Raw genomic sequence first — 15,704 nt, forward strand, 5'->3', positions numbered from 1 at the left:
AGAGGATTAATACATGAAGCGGGACTTAATGGCAACCACAGCATACAGTGGTAATGCAGGACAGATGTCGGGGGAGCGGCTGTTACAGTGGCAATGAAGAACAACTTCAGGCGGTTATTTTTCTTCAGCTGACACATTGTGTGAAAAATGTTTCAAAAATTTAGCCTATTTTTTCTCTGAAAATGGTTTGTTGTCATTGCTAGCATTCCTCCTCCAGCCGCAAATGAATTACTTCGAAAAATAACCAGCTAAAATAGGGGGAGGGCTTCTATTTATAATGATAAACTGCTGTGCCAGATATTAATCATATTATTATTTTTCTCCCAGGCACCCACACCTGCTTTGTGTGTAAGAAGCGAGGTGAGGATGTGAGGCGTTGTATGATTCCTGTGTGTGGGAAGTTTTACCACGGGGAGTGTATAGCCGGCCACGCCCCCACCGCGCCGCTCAACCGCGGCTTCCGCTGCTCTCTCCACGTCTGTCTGACCTGCTTCATCGCCAACCCCAGCAGCCCATCTGTCTCTAAAGGTAATCTAGATGATGCTATGCTCCACCTCGTCCTACTGCTTCTGCATCATTAAAGGTACCATGTGAAACATTTTCACATCAAAAGATCATTACCACATTCATTTTGAGTTTTTATTACCGTAAACAAATGAAACCATCAATGGGAAGATTGGCAGTCTCTGGCCTCTACACTGCGTTTTATATTGGGCACCACTGGGTCAGTTTTCGCAGGAAATCTGATGGATTGCTTTACGGCACAAAACGAGGGCGCTGTTCTTCCAGAGCTTATCAACATGTTAGCTTACGTTGTCTGAATGCATATTGGCTGTTATCAAGGGCTGTTACATTGGGTGCAGTTGTGTGAAATAGGTGTAACCCTAAGTGTAGATACAAGGTAGTTTGCCGCAGATTAGTATAGAGGCTTTGCAGTTGTGTCATGAATCTCCTACCAACCACGTCTGGCTCCATCATGGAGGTTCACTGGAGAATTGGTGTGTGCAAATAGTGGCTGAATATAACAGGAAAGAAAAAGAGAGATACCTATTATATATTGCTGTGGTGTGCATGTATGTCCAATCAGTAGCTAAGTAAAAGTGAATAGTGTGATAAGGTGGATTTGTTTCCAAATTGTGGTTACTCTGTGACAAAGCTAAACTGTCTTGCCTTTAGCCCTAGTTTCTACTCCAAAACACAAGTTGTGACTCGAGGAGAGTCAGCTCAGTTAACCTGAACAAACTGTTGTTTTGTTTTGTTTGCTAGCTAGCCAGCAGTCTAATTTAGCAGAGCAACCAATGTTAAATGTTAACATGCTAATGCTAGCTTCTACTAGATACATTAGCTAGCGTGCAAACAAGGCTGTGATGGTTAGCTGACCGGACACTAGTTAGCTAACAAGCTGACATATCTAAACACAAGATGGATCAGTTGCACCAGTGACAAAATGAGAAGCCCCAAGTCAAAAACAGCAGAAGTTTTAACCATGTGCATTTCATTCTGTTGAGCCAGCCAAGTCATGTGTTTACAGTTTTTCACAATTGCTTACACACATTTTCTGAAACTAGGGCTCATTTTCTCAAAACTCTAAACACAAAACACAAAACCACTAACACAAAATGCAAAACTCCACAAATCACTGGCAAAATGAAGAACTGCATTCAAAACCATTTTATCTCTTTTCAAAATGCTATTTTGCAGTAAAATGACACACACAACCATCAAATGAATACATCTTTCTAACAACCGACTACACACTGATGTGCTCAACGGAAAACACTATTATGAATATTTCATCAGTAGGCTTATGCCTTTTGCATTTTCAGAGTTAGACTTATGCACAGTAGCCTGTTGTAAACGACTGTTACAGTATACAGTAACACACAAATACTTTATTTCAATCACAAATACTATATGTCAACACTTGAATGTGTTGGATATGTGAAGTGTTCTACATACAAAACACAATGCAGTAGGATAAAAACAGAAAAAAGGCTTTTCTGTAAAAAATAAATAAATAAAAATTGAAAAAGGATAGGAAAAAAAATGAGGCTGCATCCTGCGTCCTGTTTGGGTCGGACAGCACCTCATCTACATCACAAGCCAAGACTTGTCGTCTCTCAGTTTTGCAGAAGATCAAAAAACATGACAAGAATATTTCTATTTTTCAATATGAAATGACACATTACTGTAACATTGGCCAACCATCACTGAGTAGCACAGGCCTACTGATGTGTAGGACTACTACTAATACTACTACTACTACTACTACTACTACTACAGTATACCGAACAGTAGCTTGGTGTAGAGATTAGGCTACTTGCCAGTTCTCATTTCTGAATGTCTGGATGATGGAAGCAGCAGTGAAGCTCAGGTTGGTCGGGACTCTCTGCCCAGCCTCCCTCAGGCTCAACCCATGTGGACCACATGGTGAACCAAAGTGACCCGGATCTCATCTGAGATAACTGTTCTCCTTGCTCTTCTTTGTCCCTATCCTCCTCTTCCTCCTCTTACTGTCACTCCTCTTCCTCTAGCTCTCACTGCAACATTGTTCTCAAAAACAAGAGAGCTCACCTGTGGCCTTTTTTTATAGAGCTAAAGCTCTGATTTCTGAGTGAACAATTCAGATATTAGTGTTTATATGTGTGATGAGTGGATGTGGCCAATTGGTAAATGAAGTTTAGCATTTGGGATGGCAGTGCTTCCAAATGAACACATGTGATTTTAGTTTTTGAATGTTGTGTCTAATGTAGAGAATGAGAGAAAACTACACATTATTGTGTGTAGTGTTTTGCAAAAAGTGTGACTGAGAATTGCAAACTGAGTGAAAAGCAGAAAATGTGCTTGCAGGTTTGCAGAATTGGTTTAGGGATTTGATACATGAGTTTCAGGTTTTAGTGATTGTGTCCCAAGTTCCAGTTTTAGTGTGGAAACAATTGTGAAAAACTGTAAAATGCAATCAGCTGTCACAGCTATTGCTGCTGAAGAGCTGTGGACCTCCACTATGGCCGCCACAGTGCGTCATGTCACCATGTCACCTTCCTTTTCCATTGTATTTTCTGCTGTCCATCTGTCTGTTGTCTGTGTAGTCTGGTGCGGTGTGTTCGCTGCCCTGTAGCCTACCACACTTACTGATCTCTACCTGTTCTCCTGTGTTGTGTGTGTGTGTCTGCAGGTCGTCTGGTGCGGTGTGTTCGCTGCCCTGCGGCCTACCACACTTACTGATCTCTACCTGTTCTCCTGTGTTGTGTGTGTGTGTCTGCAGGTCGTCTGGTGCGGTGTGTTCGCTGCCCTGCGGCCTACCACACTTACTGATCTCTACCTGTTCTCCTGTGTTGTGTGTGTGTGTCTGCAGGTCGTCTGGTGCGGTGTGTTCGCTGCCCTGTAGCCTACCACGCTACAGACCTGTGCATGGCAGCAGGCAGCGTGGTCTTGTCCAACAACAGCATCATCTGTCCCAACCACTTCGCCCCCCGCCGCGGCGTCAAGAACCACGAACACGTCAACGTCAGCTGGTGCTTCGTCTGCACTGAAGGTTAGGGTTAGGGTTAGGTTACATGTCCACCAGGATTCTGTCTTCGCAGTGCTGGCTTGTTTTTTCCAGGGCTGAATGTCATGTTCTACCTATATTTTTGCAGAACTCGGTAGTGCCAATTTCCATGATGTAGCACCAATAATGGATATTGCATCACTTGCGTAGGGAATAATACTGTTTCCAAATGAAATATAATTTATAAATTCATCATCACTGCCGTTCCTCCTCCTGTGCTCCAGGGGGCAGCCTGCTGTGCTGCGAGTCCTGTCCCGCTGCGTTCCACCGGGAGTGTCTGAACATCGACATGCCCAAGGGCAGCTGGTACTGCAACGACTGCAAGGCTGGGAAGAAACCCCACTACAAGGACATCCTCTGGGTGAAAGTGGGGCGGTACAGGTCAGTGGCTAGCTGTAGAAACTGTAGAACATCAGGCCAGAAAGTAGGGAAAAAACATAGAAAACCTTTTTTTTTTTTTGGCATTTAGCTGACGCTCTCGTCCAGAACGATTTACAGTGAACAGTGCAACAGTAGAATTAGATATAATTCTGCAAGGAAAAGAAGTAAGAGCAGAGAGTTAGAATACATTTAGGTGGTAACATGAGTTTTCAATATCGATATATAACGATATCAACTAACATGCAAAATTCTGTTAAATGATCAAGTTGATGTTGATCAAATTGAACTAATATAAAATATTTAAAAAACTCAGTTTCAGATTGCATTGTGTGAGAGATTTTAATTATTTGCTTTTTATCAATATAAATAACTGGTAACACTTTACAATAAGGGTACATTAATTAAGGGTTAGTTAATGCTTAATAAGCATTAACTAACCCTTAATTAACAGTTAACTAATGTGTCTGGTAATCATTTACTAATGGTGTTCATGTTAACTAAGGTATTAATTTATACATTATTTAATAGTCATCTTTATAAACTATTAAATAATGTATAAATTAATACCTTAGTTAACATGAACACCATTAGTAAATGATTACCAGACACATTAGTTAACTGTTAATTAAGGGTTAGTTAATGCTTATTAAGCATTAACTAACCCTTAATTAATGTACCCTTATTGTAAAGTGTTACCAAATAACTACAGTTGAAGAAAGTCTCTCGCTTCTTGTTTCTGTCACACTGATGGGTCCAAGGCTGGTTTTTAGAGAAAATGACAACCAGATGCAGATATTCTGGTCACAGCTTGTTTTTATTTCTTAATGAATTACATGTTCAGACATATTGGTGAACGTGGTCTTTGTTCTCCCTTCATCATTCCTTAAACAAGAGGTTCTTATATTTTTTCAAGATGGATTCCAAATCAGAAATACGTGTTCTCCCTGGGGTCCAGGCTCAATATAACACACCACAACTCAAAGTCATACAGGGACTCGCCAGAAACGGGCCAATCGGCGCAGCCTTAGACCGCTGTCTTATCGTTTTCTTCCTCTCCTGCCCCGGCCCCCAGGTGGTGGCCAGCGGAGGTCAGCCACCCTAAAACGATCCCAGAGAACATCCAGCGGATGAGGCACGATGTGGGCGAGTTCCCCGTTCACTTCTTCGGCTCCAACGACTACCTGTGGACCTACCAGGCCCGGGTCTTCCCTTACATGGACGTGGACGCCAACAGCAAAGAGAAGATGGGGAAGGGCGTCGATGCCGTCTATAAGAAAGGTATCCAGTGTGTGCTTTTTTTTTTTTTTAAGTTTTATTTTTCTTCATTGAAATAGTAGGAAAACTGAGAGGAGACACAGGAGAGTTCTGGCAGCATTTAGACAGAGTTTTAGTTGAAAGCTTTTACCTGACTGTTCATCTCATCTCTGAGTCTTTTCTTTTTAAAAATATTATCAGAATCAGAATCAGAAATACTTTATTGATCCCCGAGGGGAAATTGGGTTTCGTTGCAGTTGCTCACAGAAATATATATATATATCTTATATAAATTATAAGAAAAATAGAAATAAGAAATAAATATAAAAATATGCAGAATATGTGCATTATACTACAATAAAATAAAAATATGTAAAGTACCGTATGTGCATTATAAAAATATGTGCATTATACTGCAATATATAACAACAATAATATAGAAATAAGAAAAATAAGAAATTTGAGGGTGGGTGTGAGGGAGGAGGAGTAGGAGGAAATCCCTGACCTGGGCCTTTCACTCCTGCTTTTTTCCTTCCCCTTTGTTTTTGAATTATTGCACAAAATTATTACCGGAATCAGTATTGCACAGTTTAAAATATAAGTTATAAATTATGGGGTTATTAAGCTGCTGACGGGGGTGAAATAAGTCCATGAGCCAGTCTGAGTGTACTCCTGTGCTTGACCGGCACGTCACGGAGTGGGTGGGAGACATTGTCCAAGATGACACGTAACTTAGACAGCATCCTCCTCTCTGACACTGCCTCCAGAGAGTCCATCTCCACCCCCACAACGTCACTGGCAATATTGTGACAGTATTTATTTTTTTCTTTAGTGAGACATTTCATCCTAAGCCAGCAGTGGCACATAGGGGGTCTTATCCACTCTGATTCAGTTATTTACTACAGTGTAGAGGGAAACAAACATGCATTAACACTCTAGTACAGAACTGCAGCCCAGCAAGACAAGGCAAAAACCTACTAAAACGAATCAGATTTTTGTAGCTTGTTAAATTATTCGTAACAGAATCTTTCGTTTTTATTTTTCCATCTTTACCTGTGAGTAAGGGCAGAGGGGATAGGATTTCTGTTGTTTATTTGCACTGGGGAGTCAGCAGAGTTTATTGTGATTATTGTCTTGATGTGTCAGGCGAGCAAATATAGTATTTTTTTTTTTTGGTTTGTTTGGGGTTTTTATTCAAGGAAACAATGCAATTAAAAAAAAATTACAAGGTGAACATTTTTCTTTTAAACCTTCTCCCAACCATTGTCAGAAATTTGTCTCACCTACCAAGGGCTGGTAAATTAAAAAAAAAAGGACATGCCAACAATAATTTCTACTGGCCAAAATAATAAGATTTACATAGAAATATGTCTGTTTTCAATGCTATTATGCATATGGAATCAGATACTTTGTTAACTTGCTTCCTCTGATACAGTGGATCATGTTTATAACTCATAAAGTCCAGCAGAATTCAAATGACAATAGAGCATTTTGAAGCATTTCATCTCATCTCAAAAAGTTACCGCCGTGTGGTGGGTGAGCCTTATTTATTTCATCCGCCAAAGATCATTTCACCGGCAGAGACGCTGATCCTAGTATTTTATTTTTCTTAGCTTTTAATCTAGTGTTTTGTTATGCTGTTTACTGTGTCTCAAGCTCGTTCCTGCTTTGACGGTTGATTTTGTTGAGTGTTTTTTTTTCTAACTGAGCGTTCATCTCCCTCCTCAGCGTTGGAGGAAGCGGCAGTGCGATTTCGTGAGCTGCAGGCGGAGAAGGAGCTGAGGCAGCTTCAAGAGGACAGGAAGAACGACAGGAAGCCTCCTCCGTACAGACACATTAAGGTCAGCCTGGTGGACTGGTGCTCTTGTAAAGCTCATTTGGGGAAAGTTTAGCACTGACGCTGGGAGCGTTAGGGCGATCTGTTGCCTGCTCAGTGTTTGGAGGCGAGGGGGCTTTCTGTTCCTTCGTTAGTTCTGCAGGTTTCTCAGACATCACTTTCAAAACAAGTAAAACAAATTGTTCCCCACGAATGATGGGTCAATTGATGTCGCCAGAGACGGTTTAGAAACGAGACGGCGCAACTGCGAGTCATTTCCTGTATCTGTGTCACGTGGGTTTCGCCACTGCCCCGCCCCTTTTAGGAGACTAGCGGCAGGTCCTGAGTCTATTCACTCCAATGGGAGAAGTGAACGTGAGCACAGATTATGACCGATTCTTTCGCCCCATAGTCACCGAAGTACATATTGGACCCATTTTTCACAAGCCACATATCTTCCGAACATTCGGACACTAAAATGGCATTTTTCAGACAGACAAATCAGGAGAAAATTAACTTTGTTCGAGACCTGTCTCTGTCTCAGCAACACACTCTCGCGAGATCTGGCAATATCATCATAATCCCGTCGGTCTGGTTTCACTGCAGCGCTGCCGACGTCGCTTTCCAACTGGATAAACAGAAACTTAAAGGGACTTATATGTGAAACCATGAATTAAAAGTTAAAATAATTATGGACGCGCAACCCAATCTGCTTTCATCCATCCACACGACGTTCACAACACTTCCAAACGAGGTGGGGGGATGGGGGGGAGAGGTGACCACGCCCACTTAGGAGACAGGAAGTGTATACCATTTCATACCATTGGCGCAGCTTGTAATGCGTCATCTTGTGTGTATAGAGCATCTTTGATGTCGCCCTTGGGCCAGTCGGTAACAAGGTGCATCATCCGTCCATGTTTCATCAAAATTGGACCAGTGGTGTGGCAGTTAGGGCCTTTCAGAGTTTGAAATTTTAACCTTTAATTGTAGCATCTCCATCAGGCCAATCAGTGTAATCTTTTAAACGGCAGACTATGGTACCAAACTGCACCATCCCTCCAAGGTTTGTCAAAATTGGAGCATTGGTGTGTGATATCTCACATATATGCAAGGTGTGTAAATGTCAGATTCACAGAGCAGATGCAGCTGCGCATCATCAGCTGTTCACATTATTGGTTTTACAGATGGAAGTAACATATGTGTCAAAATGTGTTCAGAAATGTGTACCGCTTCATGCTGATGTCATTTTGACCTTTCCAACTCATTCAGGTGAACCGACCAATAGGGAAGGTGCAGATCATTACGGCCGACCTGTCAGAGATCCCGCGCTGTAACTGTAAGGCGACAGACGAGAGCCCGTGTGGTATGGACTCAGAGTGTATCAACCGCATGCTGCTGTACGAGTGCCACCCGCAGGTAGGCAGTACACCGCGTTTTTGGGAGATTTGTTGAATCCCATTGGTCAACTTGCCTGTGAAGTGATGAGAACATGGACACCTGAATCATCCATGTGTCTCTGGTAGAGGATTCACTCTGTGACCCTCTGACCCCGCAGGTTTGCCCGGCAGGTGAGCGCTGCCTCAACCAGGCGTTCACCAAGCGTCAGTACAGCCAGGTGGAGATCTTCAGGACGCTGTCGAGAGGCTGGGGGCTCCGCTGCGTCCATGACATCAAGAAGGTAACAACAGTTACTGCTAACAGTTACTATTACTACTACTACTACTACTACTACTACTGCTACTACTACTACTGCTACTACTACTACTACTACTATACTGCTACTGCTACTACTACTACTACTACTATACTGCTACTGCTTCTACTACTGCTACTAAAACTACTGCTACTACTGCTACAGTTACTGGTACTATCACTAATACCACTATTACTGCTACAGCTACTACTACTATTACTACTAATCTACTACTACTACTAATCATAATAGTAATAATAGTAATCAATATTGACTTTGTATAACTTTTCTTTAAAAAACAAAGACACTTGTGCGTCCTGGTGGTCTAAGGCGCGCACCATGTAACTGTGACATCTGCACTTTCCTGTCTCTCTCCACTGTGCCAATAAAAATGTAAAAAAAAAAAAAAACCTCAACAAACAAGACACTTTTCTTAAAATGTAACACGCTGTTTTAATCGATCCATCCTGTGTACAAGGAGATGTGTTGTGTTTGTCATGCCTTTGTGTTTTCCCATGTGTTTTCTGTCAGGGTGAGTTTGTGAGCGAGTACGTGGGGGAGGTGATCGACGAGGAGGAGTGCAGGTCGAGGATCAGACACGCCCAGGAAAACGACATCTGCAACTTCTACATGCTCACTCTGGACAAGGTAAAGCTCAGAGCCGTGTGTTTAAGATTTCAAGAGTAGCAGTGTGGATCACTGACCAATTCAGCCAATAAGGAGCCAGTTTGATACGAAGCCATTGTTTTGCTTTGATTTGATTGGCTCATGGTCAGAGAGAGTGTATGGTGGCCAGCAGGGACAAAGTTTGAGAAGAGGCAAAGACTAAACACTGTATATAACTGAGGCATTAAAAAGTTTTTGTCTCAAACAGTTACCGGCCAGTATCCGCCAAAGACAAATTTTAACGCCATTTGGTGCTTGACAGATATGAACTTCCAACCCTCTGTGTGTGTGTGTGTGTGTGTGTGTGTGTGTGTGTGTGTGTTTCAGGACCGGATCATTGATGCCGGGCCGAAGGGGAACGAGGCTCGCTTCATGAATCACTGCTGCCAGCCGAACTGTGAGACCCAAAAGTGGACGGTGAGCGGAGACACCCGGGTGGGGCTGTTCGCTCTCGTTGACGTCACCGCAGGTAAACTCTCCGCTTAGAGCTCAAATTAAAGATAAAAATGATAAAGAAGATGGGTTTTTTTTTATCATCAACTGTCCATAACGGCTTGTGGAATCAGTCTTTCCATGAAATAGACTGATCATGTGAATCCAAGTATTGCTAGAGATGGTTAAGTGACAGATTCTTAAGGAATGTGCAGCTGAGACTTGCATTGAGCAAAAACAGGTCAGGAAGGCAGTCCAAATATATTGGACACCTTAAGCCAGTGGTTCTCATGAGGAATAGTTTAATTTCATAATAATTTAATTCAATAAGAATTATCCCCATTTGGAGAATAAGAATGAGTACTGTAATCCTAGGTTTCACTCTCACCCTATTATATCCCCATGTAGAGTGTAGACAGTTCTACAGTTCAATAATAAATCAACAACAATTCTCCTCCCATGGGTCCTTCAGGCAAAATCTTATAAAACAGGCGTCCGTGGCCAAAATATTTGTCTTTTTGGGAGTCTGTGACATGAAAATGTTTGACAACCACAACCTCAATTCATTGCAACATCTGTTATATGCGTCCCATTTTGTGTCCCTGATGGGAATCATTCACTTTATACACAATGGCACAACCCACTGTTTGTGTGTGTGTGTCTGCCCAGGCACAGAACTCACCTTCAACTACAACCTGGAGTGTTTGGGTAACGGGAAGACGGTCTGTAAGTGTGGAGCGCCAAACTGCAGTGGCTTCCTCGGAGTCAGGCCAAAGGTGAGAGGAAGGACAAATAAATACTGTTTGGCTTGATATAAAGTACAACGTTTGAAGTGGAATTGATTTCGTATAGTGTCAAGTTCCGGGGTGAAAGCTCATATCAAAAAGTCAACTTTCCATGAATGGAGAAAATTCGTAACAGTTTCATCTCTTGCGTGCAGTTCTGAATGGTGCATGCTAATATTAGTAGTATTAGCACTCTGTGTAAGGTCAGTGGATGGTATAAGCTAGTCTTCCGTAATCTCAAAAGCACGGTGAAACTGCCACCAGTCCTCTTGTTGCACAGTGGTGAATTGATCAAAGAGCTTATCTGCCCAAAAGTCAGTGTACTCATTTAAATAAAGATCAAATGGAATAAAACTCTTCTTCTCTGCCGACCAGAACAACCCTCCATCTGAGGACAAAGGTCGCAAGCTGAAGAAGAAGGGCCAGGCCAAGAGGAAGAGCAAGGTGGTGGTGACCAAGGAGAGGGAGGACGAGTGTTTCAGCTGCGGAGACGGAGGACAGATGGTTTCCTGTAAGAGACCCGGCTGTCCCAAAGTTTACCACGCCGACTGCCTCAACCTCACCAAGAGGCCCGCAGGTCAGTGGCTCCGCCTTAACATGGTGATATGTGAAATTATCTGGGGGTTTTTTTGTTAATTTTGGTGACATCTTTGTTGCTCAGCGCTCACTGCTGTGGTGTTTCTGCACCGTACTTCCCAGAGATCACCTGTCAGTCAAACAGTGTGGGCGGAGCTTGGATCTGCTGATGCAGTTTGAGTTTCTGTAGGTGGCGCTCTTTTCTTTGTCGGTTCAGCCATGGTGGCTATCACTGGATAGCCACCAGGATTTTTCCCAGGAAAGAGCTCCCAGACACTTTCTGAAATAAGTATATAATAAATGAGCTAAGACAAATGGGTCTATTAGTTTTTTTGTGTGTGGCAAACCTAATCTCCTATGAACTATGGTCCTCCTGTATCTTAGAAGAAGCCCAAACTGTGCAGAAGTCAATTAACTTTTTTCCAAAATATTCAAGTTCACTTTAATCCAATCAAATCCAAAACATCAAGACAAACCTTCTTGGTTGAACCGCCTGCCTTTGTACTTTCCTTGATGTTCTTATGTGTGTGTGTGTGTCTCAGGTCGCTGGGAATGCCCGTGGCACCAATGCGACATATGCGGCAAGGATGCGGCGTCCTTCTGCGAGATGTGCCCCAGCTCGTACTGCTGCCAGCACCGCGACGGCCTGCTCTTCATCTCCAAGCTGGACGGCAAGCTGTCCTGCAGCGAGCACGACCCCTGCGGGCCCGAGCCGCTGGAGCCGGGCGAGATCCGGGAGTACGCGCCCGAACCCGCACCCCTGACCTCGGGCCTGGGCATGGCCGTCATTCCCCCCGCCGCCTCTAACGCCACCGCGGGACCGGGCCCGACCACCAGGAGGGCCAGAGAGGTCAGGACCGCCGCCTCCGAGTCCTTCCCCCCCTTCTCCGTCCCGGTACCCGTCACCGTCCCTGTGGCCGCGTCCGCCGCCGCCGCGTCCGCCACGCCTCCTCCCGCCTCCGACGCTCCCGCCAGCCCGCGAGCGTTCGACCTTCCCCAGTACTCGCCCATCTCTTCGTACGAGGACGAGAGGGACGTCGCGGAAGAGGAGGAGGAGGAGGAGGAGGAGGAAGAGGTGTTGGCTGAAGAGGAAGAAGAGGACGTAGAGGAGGAGGAGGAGGGTGAGGAGGAGAAATCAGATGCGCATGAGGAGGATGGAGAGGGAGAGCTGGAGGAAGGGGGGCTGGAATACCTTGAGATAAAAGAGGAGGATGAGGAGGACGAAGAGGAGGAGGAAGAGGAGGAGGAGGAAGAGGAGTGACGCACAGTGGATTATCATTATACAGTTATTACAGTGGCACAGGATATGGAGGCCAACCAATTGCAATACAAAAGCAGCTTGTCTGTCCCTGCTGTCGGCCAATGAGTGTTTGGAGCCTACAGTGGGAAAGGAAACGGAGAATCACCTGACACAAGATCCAGGTCATCATTTATTACATCTAATGAGCAGGAGTTTGGGGTCTAAACCTTGTCACTGCGGCGGGAGAAAGGCTCGCTAGCGATTGGTTGGCCTTCCTTGCTGCCTGATCTGTGTACTCAAACACAGATCATGTTGTCATTGTAAATATAGATCTATTCATGGACCTTGGTGCAAACTGGCTCCATAAACTGGGTTTATAACACAGTGACTTTGCACACAGTGACTTTGCACACACTGACGCTGACTGCACCTTGATACGGGAGACCTGACAAACGAGATTATCTGGAACTGCTATGTAAAACTTGGGATTGTGATGAATGGGAATTGTAGTCATATTCACTCCATTGTACTTTTTTTTGGATCAATTTCACCTAGCTGCTGGTTTGTTTTGGTATGTTTTTGTTTTATAGTATTCCAGATGTCATTTGTGCCAGCAAGATGGCCTGCTAAAGCTCAATGTAGTTCAATCCAGTTATCTACTGCGTTGTAGACCCGCTGCGTAGGTGTTCCTGCAGCCTCCGTCTCCAGTCTCGAACCCACGTGTCCTGTGCCTGACGGTACGAGGAGAGGCTTCACCACCGAGCGAGCCGCTTGAGAAGTGCGCTCTTGAATTAGGTCAAAAGGTAACATGTCCGCACTCAACCCTCCTAAACTCACTTCACCTGTCACAGCAACAAGCCTAGCTGAAGAACTGGCCCCAGCCAATGACTTCTAATCCATAACATTAGAATCTAATGTTCCCATGTTTACATTGCTGCACTTTCTGAGGGAGGCCATGGCAACAAAAGTACCAGAAACAATACCTATCATTTAATTTGTAGTGGAATTAGTTCCCCTCGATAGTGACGACGTTTACACTCAGTCTGGTAATCCATTCGTAGGACTGACTGAACTCCAGTCCAAATCAAACAACCTCATATAAACACCTCAGTTGGACCAGAGGAACCCAACCAGCCTCAACTGGGTTGAAATGTTCCATCCGTGTCGATGGACCTGGGTTACCATTTTGAAGATCCATTCACTGGTGTGTAATTCAAATTTTAATGGACACAGATGAATTGCTAGTGAAATCAAAAGGGCTTCGCAGACATTTTGCAGTCGTTTTGATAATTATAATACTGGAGCTGAAGTCTCTGACGTACCACAGCCACCCGAATCAACTTCCATCCTGCAACGAGGACATAAAACACACAAGTCGTTATTTCCATTGGTTCAAGTCTCCCCTCGAGTCTTGAATTCTGCTTGAAGTCTCCGTGGCTGAAAGGTTAAGAGGGAGCTTGAACGGTGTCTCGCGTTGATGTGCTTCAACGTCAAACTGTATCTTCAAATGTGAAAGTGCCAGATTGTGCTCAGCAGTGGAGCGATGTAGCCTCACCAAGCGTTCACAACCACAGGCAACTTGACACAACAGGCGCCGGAGGTCCGTTCTCGACGGCCAGTGAAACATCCGGTGGCCGGTGTTGACCTCGGTCAGTGCCGCAGAAAAGAGGAATTCATGAGGGGACGTCACCCATCAGCAGCCAGTCGCACTTACATTGCTGTACTTCCTGACTGTTGCTGCGACACTGCTGACGTTACAGCTAGCTAAAATCAGCCGTCGGATTGTAGCATGGCATTGTGGTTGCTAGGGTTTGACCGATATAGGTTTTTCAAGACTGATGCTGACACTTTTGGATTGAAGCTGCCGTTATTTTGTGCCAATATTCTGTAAATTTGACAATTTTTATGATAAAAACATCCACAAATTACAAGAATTTAGTGTTATCATCCAGAATTGAATCCTTGCCAGGGTGTAAAAGCCTATGAAACTGCATCATGAGACATTAAAACTCTCCATTACAACCCAGGATAATTAAATTCTTGTTTTGGTTAGCTCCTTCACAACAGGGTGAGGCAGGTTTCAGTGCAGGTTTTACAGACTGACACCTGGAGCTGAGTGATTAAAGTCCTATCCTCGCCTCCATCACATTGGCAACAGCGACTGGCGGATATCTGATCGGCAAACCAATATATCGGTCTAACCCTTGTGGTCGCTGGAGGTCTGAATGCAGAGATAGCAGTAAGGTTGCTCCTACGTGTATGGTCTGTTCTGTATTAAATATTTATATAGGCTTTTGTAACGCACAAATGATGACAAGGGGTTGATGTGCTCTCTGTCTCGTCTCTGTTATCAGTCCAAACTTCCACAGAGGGAAAAAAGACTCGTTCGTTTGACGTGAGGCACTTGAAAAGACGGACTCCTGCCATGATGCTTGCACTTCAGTATGTGTCTTTGCCACGTGTTTCGCTCCCTCTTGAAGCTTAACATTGTCTGTGTGTTATCTGCCAATGCCTTTGACAATATTTGTTTGTAGATTTTTTTTTTTTATTTGTGAGCCAAGTTTCCCTCCTAATTGCGCCTTTTTCGAAAGTTGCCCAACATGCAATGTCAAGTCTCATTCCAGTGTAATTATTACCTGTTAGATCTCAAGCAATGGCCTGTTAAGAAAAGTGCTATATAAATATATGATGACAATAATAAGAAGTTATGAAATGATGTAATTCTTACTGGCTTTATTTTATTCATCATGAATTAGTCCAGTATGAACTTAGATGAGGTAAAGGATTTATATTAAACAAGAAAACCCAGGAGAAATGCATTATCTGAAGTTCAGCATTCAGTATCCCTGCAGGTTGCAGTCTGTACAAATGTAATGATTTTGCCAAACAAAGATACCACATTTCAGACATTTTGCAAGAGCATGTATGGACATCTCATTTTGCAGCAAAATTCTTTATATAAAGCTTGATGTACAACAGCACAACAAAGATGCAAAACACACTGCAACATAAGATGCATGTTACGATTTATATCATTTCCGCGAAAACCAAACTTTTCTTTTTCGACTGGGATGAAAACGGTTCCTGCCCCTGCACTGGTTGCTCTGGTGCCACCTGCTGTCGTTTTGCAAATTCAAAAAGACTCGCAACACTGTGGCAGCTCCCAATATTTTGCTTACTTTATTCTACATTAAAAAATTTGTAGGCTACTATTTCGACTCAGCACCTGAAAAAGAGATGTGCGTGTGTTCACTCTGACTTACCTGCTGTCGTTTTATCATCAGGAATGAAACCCCCCCCCCCCCAAACAC

At 43.7% G+C, this 15,704-nt stretch overlaps 1 protein-coding gene across 1 annotated transcript in view; it reads left to right on the forward strand.

The window, feature by feature from the left end:
• Nucleotides 1–12,414, forward strand: part of nsd1b (nuclear receptor binding SET domain protein 1b) — a 30,925-nt gene extending 18,511 nt beyond the window's left edge. The window contains exons 15-26 of the mRNA XM_078286693.1: nt 328–528; nt 3,356–3,535; nt 3,775–3,931; nt 5,004–5,209; nt 6,914–7,026; nt 8,271–8,417; nt 8,557–8,679; nt 9,226–9,342; nt 9,688–9,829; nt 10,462–10,568; nt 10,953–11,154; nt 11,696–12,414. Coding sequence (XP_078142819.1) covers nt 328–528; nt 3,356–3,535; nt 3,775–3,931; nt 5,004–5,209; nt 6,914–7,026; nt 8,271–8,417; nt 8,557–8,679; nt 9,226–9,342; nt 9,688–9,829; nt 10,462–10,568; nt 10,953–11,154; nt 11,696–12,414 — 2,414 coding nt within the window. The remainder of the gene's footprint in view (nt 1–327; nt 529–3,355; nt 3,536–3,774; nt 3,932–5,003; nt 5,210–6,913; nt 7,027–8,270; nt 8,418–8,556; nt 8,680–9,225; nt 9,343–9,687; nt 9,830–10,461; nt 10,569–10,952; nt 11,155–11,695) is intronic.
• The last annotated feature ends 3,290 nt before the right edge of the window (nt 12,415–15,704 follow it).

The sequence above is a fragment of the Centroberyx gerrardi genome, chromosome 11 (assembly GCF_048128805.1).
Source record: "Centroberyx gerrardi isolate f3 chromosome 11, fCenGer3.hap1.cur.20231027, whole genome shotgun sequence".
NCBI lineage: Eukaryota > Metazoa > Chordata > Actinopteri > Beryciformes > Berycidae > Centroberyx > Centroberyx gerrardi.